General features: G+C 37.7%; 1 protein-coding gene across 1 annotated transcript; it reads left to right on the top strand.

Annotated features, from left to right (window-relative positions):
• Positions 1-9,258: 9,258 nt before the first annotated feature.
• Positions 9,259-15,294, top strand: LOC100888917 (C-type mannose receptor 2-like). The gene is made up of 4 exons (XM_030980039.1): positions 9,259-9,435; positions 10,974-11,264; positions 13,689-13,817; positions 14,485-15,294. Exons 1-4 carry the CDS (start codon positions 9,294-9,296, stop codon positions 14,754-14,756), a joined length of 834 nt encoding a protein of 277 aa, XP_030835899.1. The 5' UTR covers positions 9,259-9,293; the 3' UTR covers positions 14,757-15,294.
• Positions 15,295-16,318: the final 1,024 nt, after the last annotated feature.

Here is a 16,318-nt window from a genome sequence, read left to right as displayed (position 1 = left end):
TGGCTTCAGGAGAAATCCTCGTTTAGGGGGTGTCTGGAAAACCTTTGGTCACGCATGCCTACATTATTACTACATGACTGAGACCCCAGAGCCTGTTTTCACTGAGCAGCGAATGCTTGCGAACGTTGCGAATTTGGATTCGCCAACTTTTCTGACGAATGTTGGCGAAAATCAGCGACATTAAGTGACGTTTAGCGACAATTAGCAACATTTGAGCGAATGTCTCCGAAAGTGTTTGCGAAAGGCAGTTGGTGACTATTAGCGACTGTAAACAAATGTTAGCGACACCTTTTGCGAAGATTAGCAACTATTTGCCAATCCTTTGCCACTATTTGTGAACGTTTGAGACCTTTTGCTAACTACTGGTACTCAATGGGTCGATTTTATAAAGGAACCATATGGTAACGTGGTCGCTAGCTTTGGCGAAACACAGAGAACTGACGAAAACAAAGAGCAAAACCGTTTAACAACCGTTTGCAAAGGCTTACGACTGTTTTGCAAACGCTAACGACTTAAAGGGCCTATCTCACTGAGCGGCGAATGCTTGCGAACGTAGCGAATTTGGGGTTTCGCCAGAGTTTGTAAAATGTTGTAAAAGGTTGCAAGAAAGATCGCAAACAGTTTTCTTTGTTGTAAACATTTTTTCTTGTCGCAAAGAAATTTTGAACATGTTCAAAATTTCTTTGCGAATTTATTTTTCCGCAAACAGTTGCAGGCGTTTGCAAAACAGTCGTTAGCGTTTGCAAAACAGTTTTATTCCATGAATAATTGCCAACTAAATTTACTGTCACCATGTGCTACTTAATGTATCTGATATGCATCTAAAAACAAATCATGAGGGAGATGTGGTATATTTTTTTTAACAGAGGGGGCCGGGGGGGATATGTTAATTCCATTCGCAACCAGATGACTAGACGTCCCGTAATCGTATTATTGTGCCATCTTTCAATGGATTGTCATTTATACAAAAAAGCAATTTCTATAACTTCTGCAACTTAAAAATTCTTATACTTCTTCGGGCAACTTATCAGTTTATCGCATAGCTGATAACAATATAATGCAAGTTGAAGTCTTTTCTACTTTGTTTCTTCTACCCACTCCCTTCTCTCTCTCTCTCTCTCTCTCTCTCTCTATCTATCTATCTATCTCTCTCTATCTCTATGTCTCCTCCCCCTCTCTTTCTCTCCCCCTCTGTCGATATCTCTCACCTCTCTATCTCTCTCTCTCTCCGTCACACTTCCCCTTTCTATTTCTCTTTCTCTTCCTCTTCGCCATTCGTTTTACTCCTCCTCCCTCCCTTACCTACAATAAGCTCTTTCTTTCTCATTCATTCTCCCCAACCCCTCAGTCTATTTATCTTTCTCTCTCCGGCTCTCTCTCTCTCTTCTTATCCAGTTAATTTTTCGTCTTGATGCAAACACGATTTTCACCCAAAATCCTTGCTGTCAATATAAGTTCCTCAGCAAGTATATACGTTGTGTAGGCCATCAATGGATTAAAACAAATATATGTTCTGTTATTTTTACCTTACCATTTAAGATTTTGAAGATGAAAAGAAATCAAATCATTCAGAAAAGAAACATATTGACTATAAAAAAGGTAAAATAGAGGTATTGCCTAAATGTTTTTAAAATCAATCAGAAAAAGAGATATTGGCTTAAATTAAACTAAGAGCCACCCACTTAAGTTCTTCAATTTCTATTTAGATTTGATTTAGAATGTTGAAGTAACCCTCTCCATTAGTAGCAACGTAATTGATTCTACTACTCAATTCAATGCCCAATATTATATTTGCATTGAGCGGGGTAGTTCACATAATTCGTCGCTGTTTTCACGAAGTGACAGTAGTGAAACAAAATTGCATTCACTTTGCGTTACGATTTTCCTCACTACCGTCACTTCGTGAAAACAAGGACGAATTATACGTATAATATAGTGTTTGTATAAAGAAACCTGAGTAGGTCGAGCAACTACTCAGTTTAAATATGGAAAAGGGTGTATAAAAAACCTTTGTAATAATCATTATTATACTCCATGACCTGGACCTCAAGTATTATAATTGTCCACTGATGGGGCCAATAATTATGTACATAACACTTTCATTTTGAAGTATTGCCGTCTTGGTTTGAAAAGGGAAAATAAGCTGAATACAAAATAAATTTAGCTGTACAGTTGTGGGAATAACAATTTTAAAATCACGCATGTGAAAGAACTCAATCGTTTTCCTTTTAACCAATAATATCTATCTGTTATTTCAGTTTGATATATGTAAAATGAGCTGTTTGGATTAACTCACTTACTTGATTAGTTGTTGGAATGAAAATAATATTTTATAATTGAAAGAAATAGTCGGCATAATTTTCCTAACCCCTTTTCACGAAATGATTGAGGCAATAATGGCTTACTTTAATCAGATAGACCTTATTATACCTTCTCAGAACTTTATTGATCAACCTATATGAATTTTCAGAGTGATCAGTAATAATAAATCATATTCATTTTATGACAAGAGGTTGAGGAACAAAATATTGTGACAGTGTGATTCCAATCATTTAGTATTATTTTCTGTACCCTCGATCTCTCACTTCTTTTTGTCATTGTCTACTCTTTGTATTATGTCCGTGTTCTTCTATCTTTGTCGTGTAAAGTATTGTCTTGTACCTTTCTCGTCTCTTTTGGCATCCCCCTTTTTCTTTCCTCTATTTTGTAGTTCCTTTTGTAGTTACAGATAAGTTAATTTAATTAGTCATTATTCCTAAGTTTCATTTGAGGTGTTCACACTTGTACAAGCATTGCTTTTTAGTGGACCCCTCTGTTTCCAACATGTATTTCTTAAATTTGTTTTAAATGCTTATAATTGATTTGTAATGTTTTGTTGGAAACATGAATAAATTTGAAATCTTGAAATCTTGAACCATTAACTTCGATCTATCCACTGCCTGTATTTGACTTAGAGAAACATGAGCTGGATAAAAAAAAAAAAACCTTTTAAGACATCATCATGTCAAATTTAACCATTACCGGTCGCAAATGATAGCAACCCCACTATTTTCAATTGTCAATCTACTGCAAACAGAAATGTTCTTATGGTTAATGGAGACTCTAGTAAAATGTTTGCAAGCGTATAGTAAAGAATGATACTGAATATCAAATTCATGAATGGTCAACAAATCGACCCGATTTGTTTCATGCATTCAGTAACCCAACCAAGCCTGAATACAAATACAAAGTATTTACTGCGGTATCATCTATCTATATTGAAAAGGTACAAAGGGGAAAAAGTTCTCGTCATTTTTTTTAATTTTGTACATGACACATATATTAATTTTCATGTTCGCAGACGAATCCATGTATTTGATGTGTTTGAAGAAATTGTTAATGTTTTATTATTTTTTATTTGTGTTTCGCTTTGTATTTCGCGTAGCCTATATATGAAGAGACAGAATATGACTAAAATATTTAATATCATGTTTGCATACGATTCCATGTATTCGGTTTGAATGAAACATTCCTTTTTCTTCTGTAATTCACTCTGCATTCTGCATTGTATTTTACTTATAGAACATAGAGAATATTAGTTTGTAGAAATACTATATTTAAACTGCTGCATTGATGCAAATTACATTAAAAGTTAAACTATAAAAACAAATTGCTGTTGAATTTCATTTGGAGGTCCGTGTTATTATAATAATCATCAATACTAGTGTCCTTAATAATGATTGTGATGATGATGTTATTATTATTATTATTATTATTAATATTGTTGGTGTTGTTTTTATTATTGTGACTATTATTATTGTTATTTTCATTATTATTATTATTATTATTATTCCTACTACTACCACTACTACTACTTCTACTACTACTTCTACTACTACTACTACTACTACTACTACTACTACTACTACTACTACTACTCAGACGCGCTGGAAGCAGTTTGGGATGGGGGGGGGCAAGCATTCCAGGAGGGCTCACCTTCCAGGGGCAGTGGCGTCATGTGTGCAGAAGAAAGATTTGCATCACCACCACTCTTACATGTTACGTTTTTTTTTAATGGAACGTTTTTCAAAGTGGAGTGTAAATTGGCGTGGGGTCCAGGGACTGAACCCCCGGAAGCTCTGGGTATTTAGGTATTTAATTACGGTCAGATATGCATCAAGGGGCCCTAGATGGGGTCCATGGGCCAAAATCCCGGGAAGCTCAGAGGTTTTAGATATTTTATTACGGTCAGATGAGCATCCAGAGGCCCTCTTTGGGACCCTTGATGGGGTCCATGGGCCTAAGCCCCAGGAAGCTCAGAGGTTTTTAGATATTTTATTACGGTCAGATGAGCATCCAAGAGCCCGCCTTAGGGCCCTTGGTAGGGTCCAGGGGGAAGAGCACCCGGAAGCTCAGGGTTTCTAGGTATTCAATTACGGTCAGATGAGCATCCAGGGGCCCTCTTTAGAGCCCTTGATGGGGTCCAGGGGCCAAAGCCTCTGGAAGCTCAGAGGTTTTAGATATTTTATTACGGTCAGATGAGTATCCGGGGGCCCGCCTTCGGGCCCTTGGTGGGGACCAGGGGGGGAAGAGCCCCCGGAATCTCAGCGGTTTTAGGCATTTAATTACGGTCAGATGAGCATATTTGACATTGACAGGTCACTTATTTTTCTCTTTCTCTTTCTTTCTTTTTCTCTTTAAAATACTTTTTCAAAAAAGTGAGGGGGGCTCGACGTTCTACAGGCCCTGGCATGAAGGCTTTTAAATAGGCCTAAGCGTATTTTTCGCCCGACTGTAAATTCAGAAATTTCTAATTTTCCAACAAACGCATAAAAAGATATGACTTACACACAAATTGAGAAAAAATACCTGAAAATCATGTCATTTCAGAAATATTTGTAAATCACTGGTATCGAATTAGAAATACCCCCAGCAGTACGCCATTTTCAGGGGCTCATGTCTTCTCACCTCTTTAATAAAATACACACACGCTTTCCCACCCTCTCACAATATTTCCACGATATGCGCGTATAGCTATTATAAAAATCTCCATTGGTAGATATAGGTGGCATGCGGAATGTTTAGGAAATTTAATTCCTGTTAATTTTCCTTTTCTTTGAATGGAATATAATTTTTATTTGATTCAATTCAAGTGTTATTATTTCAATGACGTTTTTTGTTACAAAATACAAACCATCTTACTGCTTTACTGCTTTTCTTTTTTTTTTTTATGTAAGGGGGCGAGCGCCCCCCTGCCCCCATCTTCGGCGCCAATGCTACTACTACTACTACTACTACTATCATGTGAAGGGTGACCATCCTTGAGCTGACTCGAGGAATTGAAACAAACACCATATCATTTTAATGGCAATGAAAACAGTAAACACGGATGAATAGAAAATGAAATCGTAAGAATATAAATGAATATTGTCATAATAAATTTCATGCATTCCTTGCTCGAAACTTTTAATAATCATTTTGAACCATTCAAGCCAAGCTTCAGGCATAATAACAAATATGCAGGGTGTGTGTGTAACTGTAAAAATGCAGTTTGTGGATGTGGGTTCAAGAACAATTTATGATTATTTTATCAAAGCACTGCCAAAACGTATGATTTGCAGGTAAGGGATGGGCAAAATGATTACGATTTTATAGATAAAGAATTAAAAGAAATATTTGTTAGACCAAGAATTACTATACTCATTGGAAAACAACGAGAATTTCAATTTAAATTATTGCATGGAGCCATATACATTAATGAGCATCTTCATAGATTTGGTTTTGTTGGTGATAATTTATGTTCGTTTTGTAAGCAGGAAATAGAAACATACAAACATATCTTGCGGGAGCGTTCAAAGGATATGGCAGGCTTTAATACAACTTTTTGAGTTAGATAAAATTAAAGATTTAGAATGGCGAGATATATTTGTTGGGTTGGTAGGTAGTTCATATAAAATAAAAATGTGTAATACTATCATTTTCATGGTGAAGTATGTTACATTATGTCAAGATCGGGGGGGGGGGGCGAGTACCAACTTTAGAAAAGATGAAGAAAAAAAATTTAAGTATAGGGATGAGGAAAAGAAAATAGCAATTAAAATGGGAAAGCTGAGATCTCATTTCTTAAAGTTGGAGTCGGGATTGTTCCAGTAAAATTACCTCCAGATTTGTTTAATTTTGTTTAAATATATAGTATCTTTATAGTAGATATTCATTGATTTTAAAAACTAACTTTAGTTTCATTATTAAAACAAAATAAGACGTCATTGTATATTCAGCTGCACACACCGGGGTATGTTCGGCGTTTCAAAAAGGAACAAATGTCGTCCTTAATATCATTCCGGGGGGGTTTCAATTTCAAAGTCTGATTTCTTTGATTGTTAATTAACCCCTATCATGTGTATTAATAAACAAAAGATTTTAGTTATCAGAATCGGTTTCATATCGCCTTTTGAATGTTTGAAATGCCATCACATTTATATACACTAAACTTATTATAATCTGAGAAAAAATAGCTTTGCAATTATGTTCATTCTTTCTGGGGTGTCGTCTGCTTGGGCAGTATTGGTCCATTATGTGACGTCATTAAAACATCATTATTTTTCTGGCGAATCTCTCGTATATCCCAGATGCTATGGAGGTGGTTGCATTTGTATTTGTATAAATCTAGAACTTGTACGATGGCCATCTGTTAGCTTACCAGTTTCTAGTGATACATTAGTTGACATATTTGTGATTTTCTTTGAATTTCCACTTTAAATAAATGAGTTACTTTTTTATGAAACATGTTTGCCTAATATTACAAATGTTTGGCGGCTAAGGCCGATAAACAGTTTATTATAATCCGTTTCAGCCGTCTCATTTTAACAAACAGTTATGATTTATTGTAATGAATGGTTTAGCTTTTGATATCATGAAATATGAATAAATTTTGGGTATATATTCAGCATGTTCATATGTAGTGGGAACAAAATGCTGAAAAGTGTATGGATCAGTGAAACGTAAACGTTCTTTCGAAAGTACACGGTGGCGCTACACATAATACGAATGCAACACAGAATTAAGTGTAGAATGAACCTTTTCTTTTAAATCAGAGCATTCTTTGCATTTATGTAGGGGTGTCGTGGTCGAGTGGATATGTCAGCGGACTGTGGATCACAATGTCCACATGCCCTTTGGCAAGACATTGATCTACATTTGCCACTCTCCACCCAGGTGTTAAATGGGTACCCGGTAGGATGCGAAAGCTAATGTGGTTTGATTAGCAATGGCGCTTGTAAAATGGCGACTGGCTGGAATGCTCCCCAGGGAGTGGAGAATGTGCATACCTTGTGTGCGGGTAAGCATGAATCCGATGACCGGGGTAATAATATGTGCTGCGCCTAGGAACAAAGTATGAGGCGGATTATAAATGTGAGCTATTATTATTATTATTATTTCATGAACCTTTTAATTTTCCTTTACTTCAAGTGTCTTTTGTTGTTGATTGTTTTTTCAATTATTATTTTGTATTTGAAATCTTAAAGCATTACTATCAGACTAACGTTGTAAGATGTTCTTAATTTTGACGCCTGCGCATCCACCCCCACCCCCCTCGCCCCCTTCAACTCGAAAGGAAAAAGCAGGATATTAAACGCAGGAAATTGGCTGTAGGCGTGTTGCCACCAGGCTTTTATTTAATTGAACGGGCGAGGATGACTAATTCGAATTGAATTTGACGAAACTGTGTTGATTATTATTTTTCATTATTGTTAATTATACACGATTTAACATTGTGTAGAGACGTATGTTTGAATAATAATAAATACCATCTTGAATTGATTTCAGTTATATTGGGTTTGATTCAAATGATATAAAAGTAATTACAAAAATAAATGACATATAAGTATTAAAAACAAGAAACCATTACTTAATAATAATCCCAAAATCTCCGGTAAAGGGGTACTTTTCACACAACAAAGTCGGGCTCATAATGCACAACAAAAAAGTCGGCCCGTATTGACTTTACACACGCGTACCCTAAATAACACTGAGTGGGGGGGGGGGGGGGTAATAATAATAATAATAAAAATGATGGCTTCTTATGAAGCGCATCAGATCTGTCAGGCATGACGCCCATGGCGCTATACATACAAATGCAAAAAAGAATACCAAAGAAAGTACATGTACCATATATCTTACATGTCAGTTTACTATCTGTATAGTATACACACACGTTATTTACATGACTTGTGTATTACAAAAATATGGCAATGTATATCACATGATCCTAAATTATAAGGATTCACTGATGCATGTCAGGCCATTGTAAGCTGAATTCATAGTATGTTTAAGGTGCGTAGGAACAAAACGAACACGAAACCCATTGTATGATAAATAACAGATTGAAGCGTAAGCATTGCATGTTCGCAATTTCTAGTTAGAGCACATATTTATTTTTTGGAAAATTATAATAATTTTTTTTTTAAATTGAGGGGGGGGGGGGGTTCCTCCAAAACACACACACATACAAAAACATGAGAGGGGAGTACCCCCCCCCCCCCTGCGTACGCACCTGCATGTAGCAGTCCACGTTCTCGTCGTGCAAATCTAAAAGTACCCAATAGAAAGAGGAGGAATAAAGACATTAACCGAATCAAAGAGAAGCATGTGCCTACCAAAAACTGAAAGCAGTGGCTGTACGCGGCTTGGTAAAATTGGAATAATATCACATTCCCCAATAAGATTGTTTAAAAGATTTATTTAGAGGAATTGGGTAACTTTGTCTCAGATTCTGAAACAAAATCCTGGATTTAGCTCATGCTGCAATATTAATTATAAACATTTGGGTAAGTCAGGGACACCATGAATTTTACAAGCCGATCGCATGTCTGATTATCAAGATATTTATTTGGAAAATGAGTATGGTAAAACCAGTCACTCAAAGATTTTTAGTTTTTTGAGGCACTTCATGATAATTTTGAAGCACGAATTGGGGGGGGGGGGGGGGGTTCAATCTTACACCATGCAGACACTGAAAACACGTAGGGCCCTGCATCTCAGATTTAACAGTAGGGACTTTTAGATTTGCGTGGACTGATACGTGTGACGTCCATTCAAGGCAGTGCATTAAAAGGACGTCGATCTTAGCAATCCCCATTGCCTTCGTGCGAATCTAAAAGTCCCTATTGTTAGACAAGAGCAACTCACGATCGCATGAACAAATGAAGAGCGCCATCAACTTCTCTATGTCGTTCATTATTATATTATCCCAGGCCTATAGAGGCAGACACTTGAGTATTCCTTAAAGTGATCATTAATGTAGACAACGGTCTATGATAGTCATACATTGTTGTTGCTCCGAGACTATTCTTTCCAGAGAAGGAATCAAGAAAATCATGTTGCGTTCATCAGTGATCGCTGCTTTACCGTTTCTACTTTTTTCTTTCCTGCCATTTTCACCTGCTTACGCCAATGGTAAAGTATATGATCGTATTCTTATAGTTTATTTACTCTCTTTAAAAAAAGAGTGAATTCTCACTCTATTTTCACTTTCTTGGGAGTGACGTCCGTGATCACTTGTTTAGGAGTGAAAATTGATTGATTTTAGAGTGCTCTCTAAGAAGAAAAGAGTGAATGTTCACTCTATTTTCACTACATTTTCACTCTCCAGAGGAGTGACGTCCGTGATCACTCGATTTTTTTTTTAGAGAGTAGCATTTTGCTTGATGAGGGTTATGGGGGGGGGGGGGGGGGGTCAAAGCATCAAAAATTACGTCAGTGACCAGAATGTGTTTTTAAAGCAATTTGTTGATTCCTGACTAAATCCAAAATAATTTAATTGGAAAGTCGGTCATAATTATTGTTTTCGTCCTAATCAGAGTGCGAATTTATCCATATTCTAACTTCTATTTTGTACACAAAGATGATAACGCTCAATTCGATTCAATTGAAGGTTTATTTCGAAAAATATAGAATACACTGATGCACATGCTTCAGTTAAAAAGCTGAAATGTATGTGTTTACAACTATCGAAGATCCATATAAAAATAGAAAAGAAAATCTATTCACAAAATATATCTACATTATGTACATAGACATATCTACTATTATAATAATCATAACGACACACATTTATGATCAATGTAAGGTTCTGTTATGTTATACAGCAACACACAATGTTTATGGCAAGATCATAATCATACCCATCTTCATCATCATCAACATCATATCTTCATAGACTCATAGTTTGTTGTTGTTGTTTTAGTTGTTATGGCGTGTATCATTCATTTGTGAATGTTTACGTCCTTACTGTATAATTAGCCTTGTGTCAGACAACTTGTCCAATAAAGTCTACTACTACTATCATCAAATTTTAAGAAGATGCATCTTCTTATGGTGTTTAATAGAGTCATCGAAAATAAGTTTCTCCTCCTATTTAAGACCATGCATCGTGCCTGAACCTTAGACCAATTAGAACATGATGTGGGAAGGGTTCTGCTATGTCATGCAGGAAAACAAAAAAACATCCCCATGGCAAAGTCACCATCATCATCAGTACTATCATGATCATCATTACCATCATCATCGTCGGCATCATCTCCATTTTGTCCGTGTTGTCAATATTTGATCTTCACTACAGCCACTAATGATCTTGATGGTCTTCTTCAACATCATCATCATCATCACCACCACCATTATCATTGTTGAGTTTTATGCTAGAATTAAATGAGAGAATGCATTCTCCCCCTCTCACTCTCTCTCTCTCTCTCCCCCCTCTCTCTCTCTCTCTCTCCTTCTCTCCTCCCTCCCTCCTCCCTCCCCCTCTCACTTCCCTCCAACTTTCTTCTACCTCTCTATCTCTCTTCTTTCTCTCTCTTACCCTCTGTCATTTCCCTCCACTCTCCCTTCCGTCAATTCCCTCGACTCTTCCTCCCCCCTCTCTCTCTCTCTCTCTCTCTCTCTCTCTCTCTCCTCGCTCTCTCTCTTTCTCTTTTTCTCTCGCTCTGTTGTAGACCCATCCGCGTGCCCCGAACCATGGACTCGCTGGGAAGGCTTCTGCTACCTCCTGCAGGAGCGCACAACCCCGTGGCAAGAAGCTCAGACCAACTGCATCACCAACGGCGGCGGACTGGTCACCCTCAGCTCCCGACGGCAGCTCCACTTCTTGAGCCGTTTTGTGGAAGACCAACCCACCACCACGCCCAAGGGGACTCTCTGGCTCGGATGCAAGAGGGAGAAGGACCAGACGCTTTGGTATTGCTTGGATGGGAAGCCTCTCTATGACGGCAATCAGCATGATCATGGTAATAATGACATCATGGGCGCCACCTAAAAGTAGGGGTGTTGTTCGGAAATTTTTAGGGAACAACATTTGTATTGAAAATATTATTGGTAGTAATTTTCGTTTGTCTCGCAATGTAAGGTCAACAAGGGATCTAAAAGATCACGACGTTTCGTGCGCAGCTGCAACACTTCGTCAGGTGATAATCGATACTACATCCGCAATGAGTAATATATTTAGCAACATTTATATTGTTGCCTATTAACTTGGCACCAATTAGAGTCCGAAAGTTCACCCCTACCAGCCTCCATTTCATTTTACATTTCAACCTTGTCGACAAATGCCGAAAAAAGTTTTCATTTAGCATACCAGAACTCGGTATTGGAGACTAAACTTATAAATAGGGAATAGATGTCACACCCAGGCCTGGTCACACATTTCCACATCCCAAGTCAGGGGCGTACGCATGGGGGGGGGGGGGGGGGTTGGGGGTTCAACCCCCCCCCTTTGGTATTTTTATGTGTGTAAACCCCCCTAAAAAAAACTAAAACCCCCCCCTTTTTGTTTTGTTTTGTTTTGTTTTGTTTTTTTGTTTTTTTTCATTAAAAAAAAAAAAAAAAAAAATATGCCCACGGCTAACGTAAAGTGACCTTACCCCCTTCCCCAACGAAAAAAAAAATCCTGCGTACGCCCCTGTCCCAAGTAGCCCTACTTTCCGACCTAGTCCACAGGTCAAAGATCAGAATTTTTAAAAGAGAAAGAAATCCCAATATCTGAATATCGAATCCGTATGTGAATCTACATAGGCCTACACCTATAATAATGTGCAAAGTGTGTGTACATGGACAATAATTTGTAATAATTACAGTGGATCGGGCTGACGAAAATAAGTGCATATTTTCTTTAAAGGGATCGTTTAACAATGTTAAATCTGGGATACTCGGTCATACTTGTTATCAGTGTCTGTGATATGGTGTGATATTGAAGTCCTAAAAAAAATTGCGCTTCAAAAGGATCAAGAAGTGCCTCAAAAAGTAAAAATCTTTGAGTGACCGGTTTTACCATACTCATTTTCCCCAATAGACTGTAGTTTTATGAGAACCGTTTGGCAAACGGTTTTCAAAATTTGTAATTCCAATCGTAGATATCTTGATAATCAGACAAGCTATCGGCTTGTAAAAGCCACGGGGTTCCTAAATGACCTTAAGGTTTATAATTATCATTGCAGCATGAGCTAAATCCAGAATTTTGTTTCAGAATCTGAGTTAAAGTTACTGGATCCCTTTAAGATGAAAGGACAAAATCTGATGAAATCTCTATCTAGAGGTAAAGTATGTCCCATTTGTAGGCCAAACAAATGGAAAAGGTTAAATTAAAATGGCATTTAAAAGATAATACTAATTAAGAACTTTCCTCGAAACAGAAGGGCTTGCAAATGTCGTTTTTGTGGGAAAATAACAACCGTTAGATAGTCCTTGCCTTTCATTTTTACCATCGCAGGTGTATTTTCAGGGGTCGCGCGATCTGCGCAAGATGAGTTGAAGGGAGGACATATAAAAAAAAACTGACAGAATCTAGACTTCCCTTTCACGTGCAACACAGAACTATGATTTAATACATAGTGTGAACTACCCAAGCATCTGAAAGACGTCTTGGCAAAATAGATGAGAAATGCCGTTCTGCCCTTACGGAAAGTGAATTGGGCTGGAGCGTGTCAAATTAGGGACAGCCCCAAAAATTTACTTTAACCAAAGTAATCTAATTTATTAGATATAGTTTTATCAACCAGGGGGGGGGGGTGTTTCACAAAGACTAAGATCGACTTTAAGTTTGGCATAACTATGGCAGGCTGTTCGTGCCACTGGTTGCTCTCACTATTGGTCTCTCAAATCTCAATTATGATCTTTAGATACTATTTTTCCCTCAAATAATGAACTACCAACAAATGTAAATTCTGTGGATTTGAGACCACGATTTATACGTCCCTTGAGAAACCAATGCCAGGAATGGTTAGAGGAACCAGTGGCATGAACGGCCTGCCATATTTAAATCAAATTTAAAGTCGATCGTAGCCTTTGTGAAACACCCCAGGGCTCATATCAATAAAACCTTACTAATAAAGCCTAGTTGCCAACTAACTATGCATTATATAGTAACAGTCTATGCAATTAATTGACAACTAGCGTAGTAAGATAACCAATAGATAACCAACAGTCATTTTCAGGACTACACGCCCTCAAGAAAGATTACCGAGAGTCCTTTTCTGGACTCCTAAATCCCTCCCTCTCTCTCACATGGTACAACCGCAAGCCTACTGTATTAGTAAGGTTTTATTAATGAGGACCCTGTTCTTTGAATTATATTCTGATCAAGTTAAATTTGTATTTTAAAGTTACAATTGCTTTTGCTTTGATTTTATGCTTTGGAATATACTATAACCCTACAGTATGGGGAGATGACGAGCCTCATTTGAACGAATCTTTACCAGCTGCAGTCGTCTTGAAGACAAGAGAAGGAACAACGATGGACACCAGCCCAACCGATGATCATTACTCCATGTGTCAGAGATTGATATGTAAGTGGAAAGACAAAACAAAATAATCTCGGTATTTTGTCAATATAACTGTAGCAACAACATAAGTAACAACAACAAGATATTTATCACGTTTCCAAGTACCTTTATTTTCTTGGAGGGGCGCACAGTGGTGAGAGGCACATTTTCTATCTATACTCAATGTACTTCTATATAGGCCTATATGCCAAACTGGGTTTTTGCGAGGTTATCAGGTAATCCAGTTCCACCTTCCCCCCTCCACGATTTTGCCATTCGGTTTTGGCTCAAAGCTCCCGAAACAAACCCCCAAGCACGTCGATTTTGACCAAAAAAATCCATTAGAATGGGATGTGGGCCGATCATTTCCCTTTTATTTATTCAATTTGTCGAAAGGCTATAGAAATGCTAAATTTGTCCAACTTTCATGTCGACGTCTCACCCCCCCCCCCTCACATACACACCTCTCTAATGACACACCTGGTTACGCATAGAAAAGTAATTTAGTTCGTATTTTAATTTCTTTGTTTTTGTTTGCTGTCTTTAACAATTTTGGTATGATATTAGCGTTATAAGGCACAACAGCGTTACCTTCTCTTTGAAAACAAAATAATCGTGCAGTTTATAATCCTTGGGTCACCCCCTCTATCTATTCTCTTATTTGGCATCATCGTTTTTATCATCTTTTCAGTACACGGCTCGTCGATGAAATCGATCTCGCTTCGCTTTCATCGCGTTATCCAAAACTTCATCATAAAGGGGCACTCCATCCTGGCTACACCACAGCCCTCTAGCCGGCTGGTGTGCAGCGCGCTCTGCCTGGATACAACAGAATGCGTATCGTTCAATCTTCGGGCGGACGGGACGTGCGAATTGAATACCATGGACTGGAGACATGCCGGAGATGGTGTGTTTGCGACAGAGATCGGTGCTCAGTATTTTGAGCCAATTTATCACACGTAGGCATGTATGTTAACCACTTAAGAATGTAGATGAAGGCGATGAGGGGGCGGGTGCATTCTCTGTCTTTTTATTGTGGGGGGGGGGGGGTGAATTCGCCTATTTTTGCTGATCAGAACGGGAACACGGGGGGCACATCTCCAATTTTTACTTTCTTATTGCGTTTTTTTGCCCCCTACTCCCCCGTGATGTTGGATTGAATTATGTTACCCCTCCCTCTCCAATTACTGAGTTTTCTATCATCCCGTGAGTACATCATCATAATCATATAATTTCGAGTGCTACCCTTATAGTAGTGACGACTAAATTTGTATTTTACTGTCATCATAGACTGAAACGCCTTCGCGCAGGTATTTAAGAGAGAGGGGGGGGGGGGCATGTGTGCGCTGTTTCTGGATAATAATGGAATAAATAAAAGAACATAATTTAATCATGACGCCTTTTCCTGCACATTGGAGCATGCCTCTCCTACCATCCCAGTATAGCTTATAAATAATGTCACTTTATGTCTTATCTATCAATAAATGAAATTGCCGATGAAGCTGATCATGCCATAGAGTAGTGAATTGTGACGTCATCAAAAAAAAAAAAAAAAAAAAAAAAATCCCTTTTTGGAATTTCTTAATTTTTTCTTCATTCTCCGAAAGAGCACCATAAATAATGTTCAAATGTCGAAAACCAATTGGCTGAGATATGACCATCTGAATAAAAAGATTTCCCATGGGAACTCAGTGTTATATTAAATAATAATAATAATAATAGTAATAATTATAATAGCCTAATTAGTCCACTCCAAATTTTATTAAACCGAAACGGAAATTCTTTTTGCCAAATTGATCGTGAGCCCGGCAGCCACTGAACAGCGCCAGATCGACATTACTCTATCCCCTTATTGTTGAACGTCAAACAAAGGTAGCAACAAACTCCCATCCTTTAACGTCTTTTGGTACAACGCGCGCGGCCGGAGTTCGAACCCACGACCTCCCGGTTGTGAGGCGGACGCTCTACTGACTGAGCCAACACTCTGGTTCATAATATCAAGAGCCAGAGCAATATAATCTGAGTTCCTATAGAAAATCTATTTATTCAGAACGTCATATATCAGCCAATACTTAACATATTCAATTGGTTTTCGACATTTGGACATTATTTTTGATGCTTTTTCGGAAATTGAAAGAAAAATTGAGAATTTCCAAAAATAGATTTTTATGATGTCACAGCTTCGGTACTCTATTGTGGATTAAACTTGCTTTTAATAATAATCTCTGATATGTACAGGTAGCTTAAGGCTTACCAGCTAAAAGTACCCGAAGTATATCACGAATTACTGCATGATTAGTTAAAAGATGACGAATAAATCCGCCAAGAAAGCATGATGCAAGTAAACTAAAATTCAATTTTCTTTCTTGTATTTTCAACTATACTGTAAACTTCCCCTGCAGCTCTTGCATCAAACATGATAACCAGCTGCTTAAAAAATGTCTAACATCCTGCTGCACACACGTACAATCAATCGTTAAAACAAACATATATATTGCTCCAATTTATCACAAACTTATAATCAG

Source organism: Strongylocentrotus purpuratus, unplaced genomic scaffold (genome assembly GCF_000002235.5).
Source record: "Strongylocentrotus purpuratus isolate Spur 01 unplaced genomic scaffold, Spur_5.0 spur5_scaffold_10, whole genome shotgun sequence".
NCBI lineage: Eukaryota > Metazoa > Echinodermata > Echinoidea > Camarodonta > Strongylocentrotidae > Strongylocentrotus > Strongylocentrotus purpuratus.
The sequence above is the reverse complement of the archived record's forward strand: the minus strand, read 5'-3'. Positions and strand labels throughout refer to the sequence as shown.

Bases quoted from the DNA above. Each gene is read 5' to 3' on its own strand.
- LOC100888917 (XM_030980039.1), top strand. From the start codon at position 9,294: ATGATAGTCATACATTGTTGTTGCTCCGAGACTATTCTTTCCAGAGAA. The intron at 11,265-13,688 runs GTAATAATGACA...ATAACCCTACAG, and splicing joins CGGCAATCAGCATGATCATG to TATGGGGAGATGACGAGCCT. The intron at 13,818-14,484 runs GTAAGTGGAAAG...TCATCTTTTCAG, and splicing joins CATGTGTCAGAGATTGATAT to TACACGGCTCGTCGATGAAA.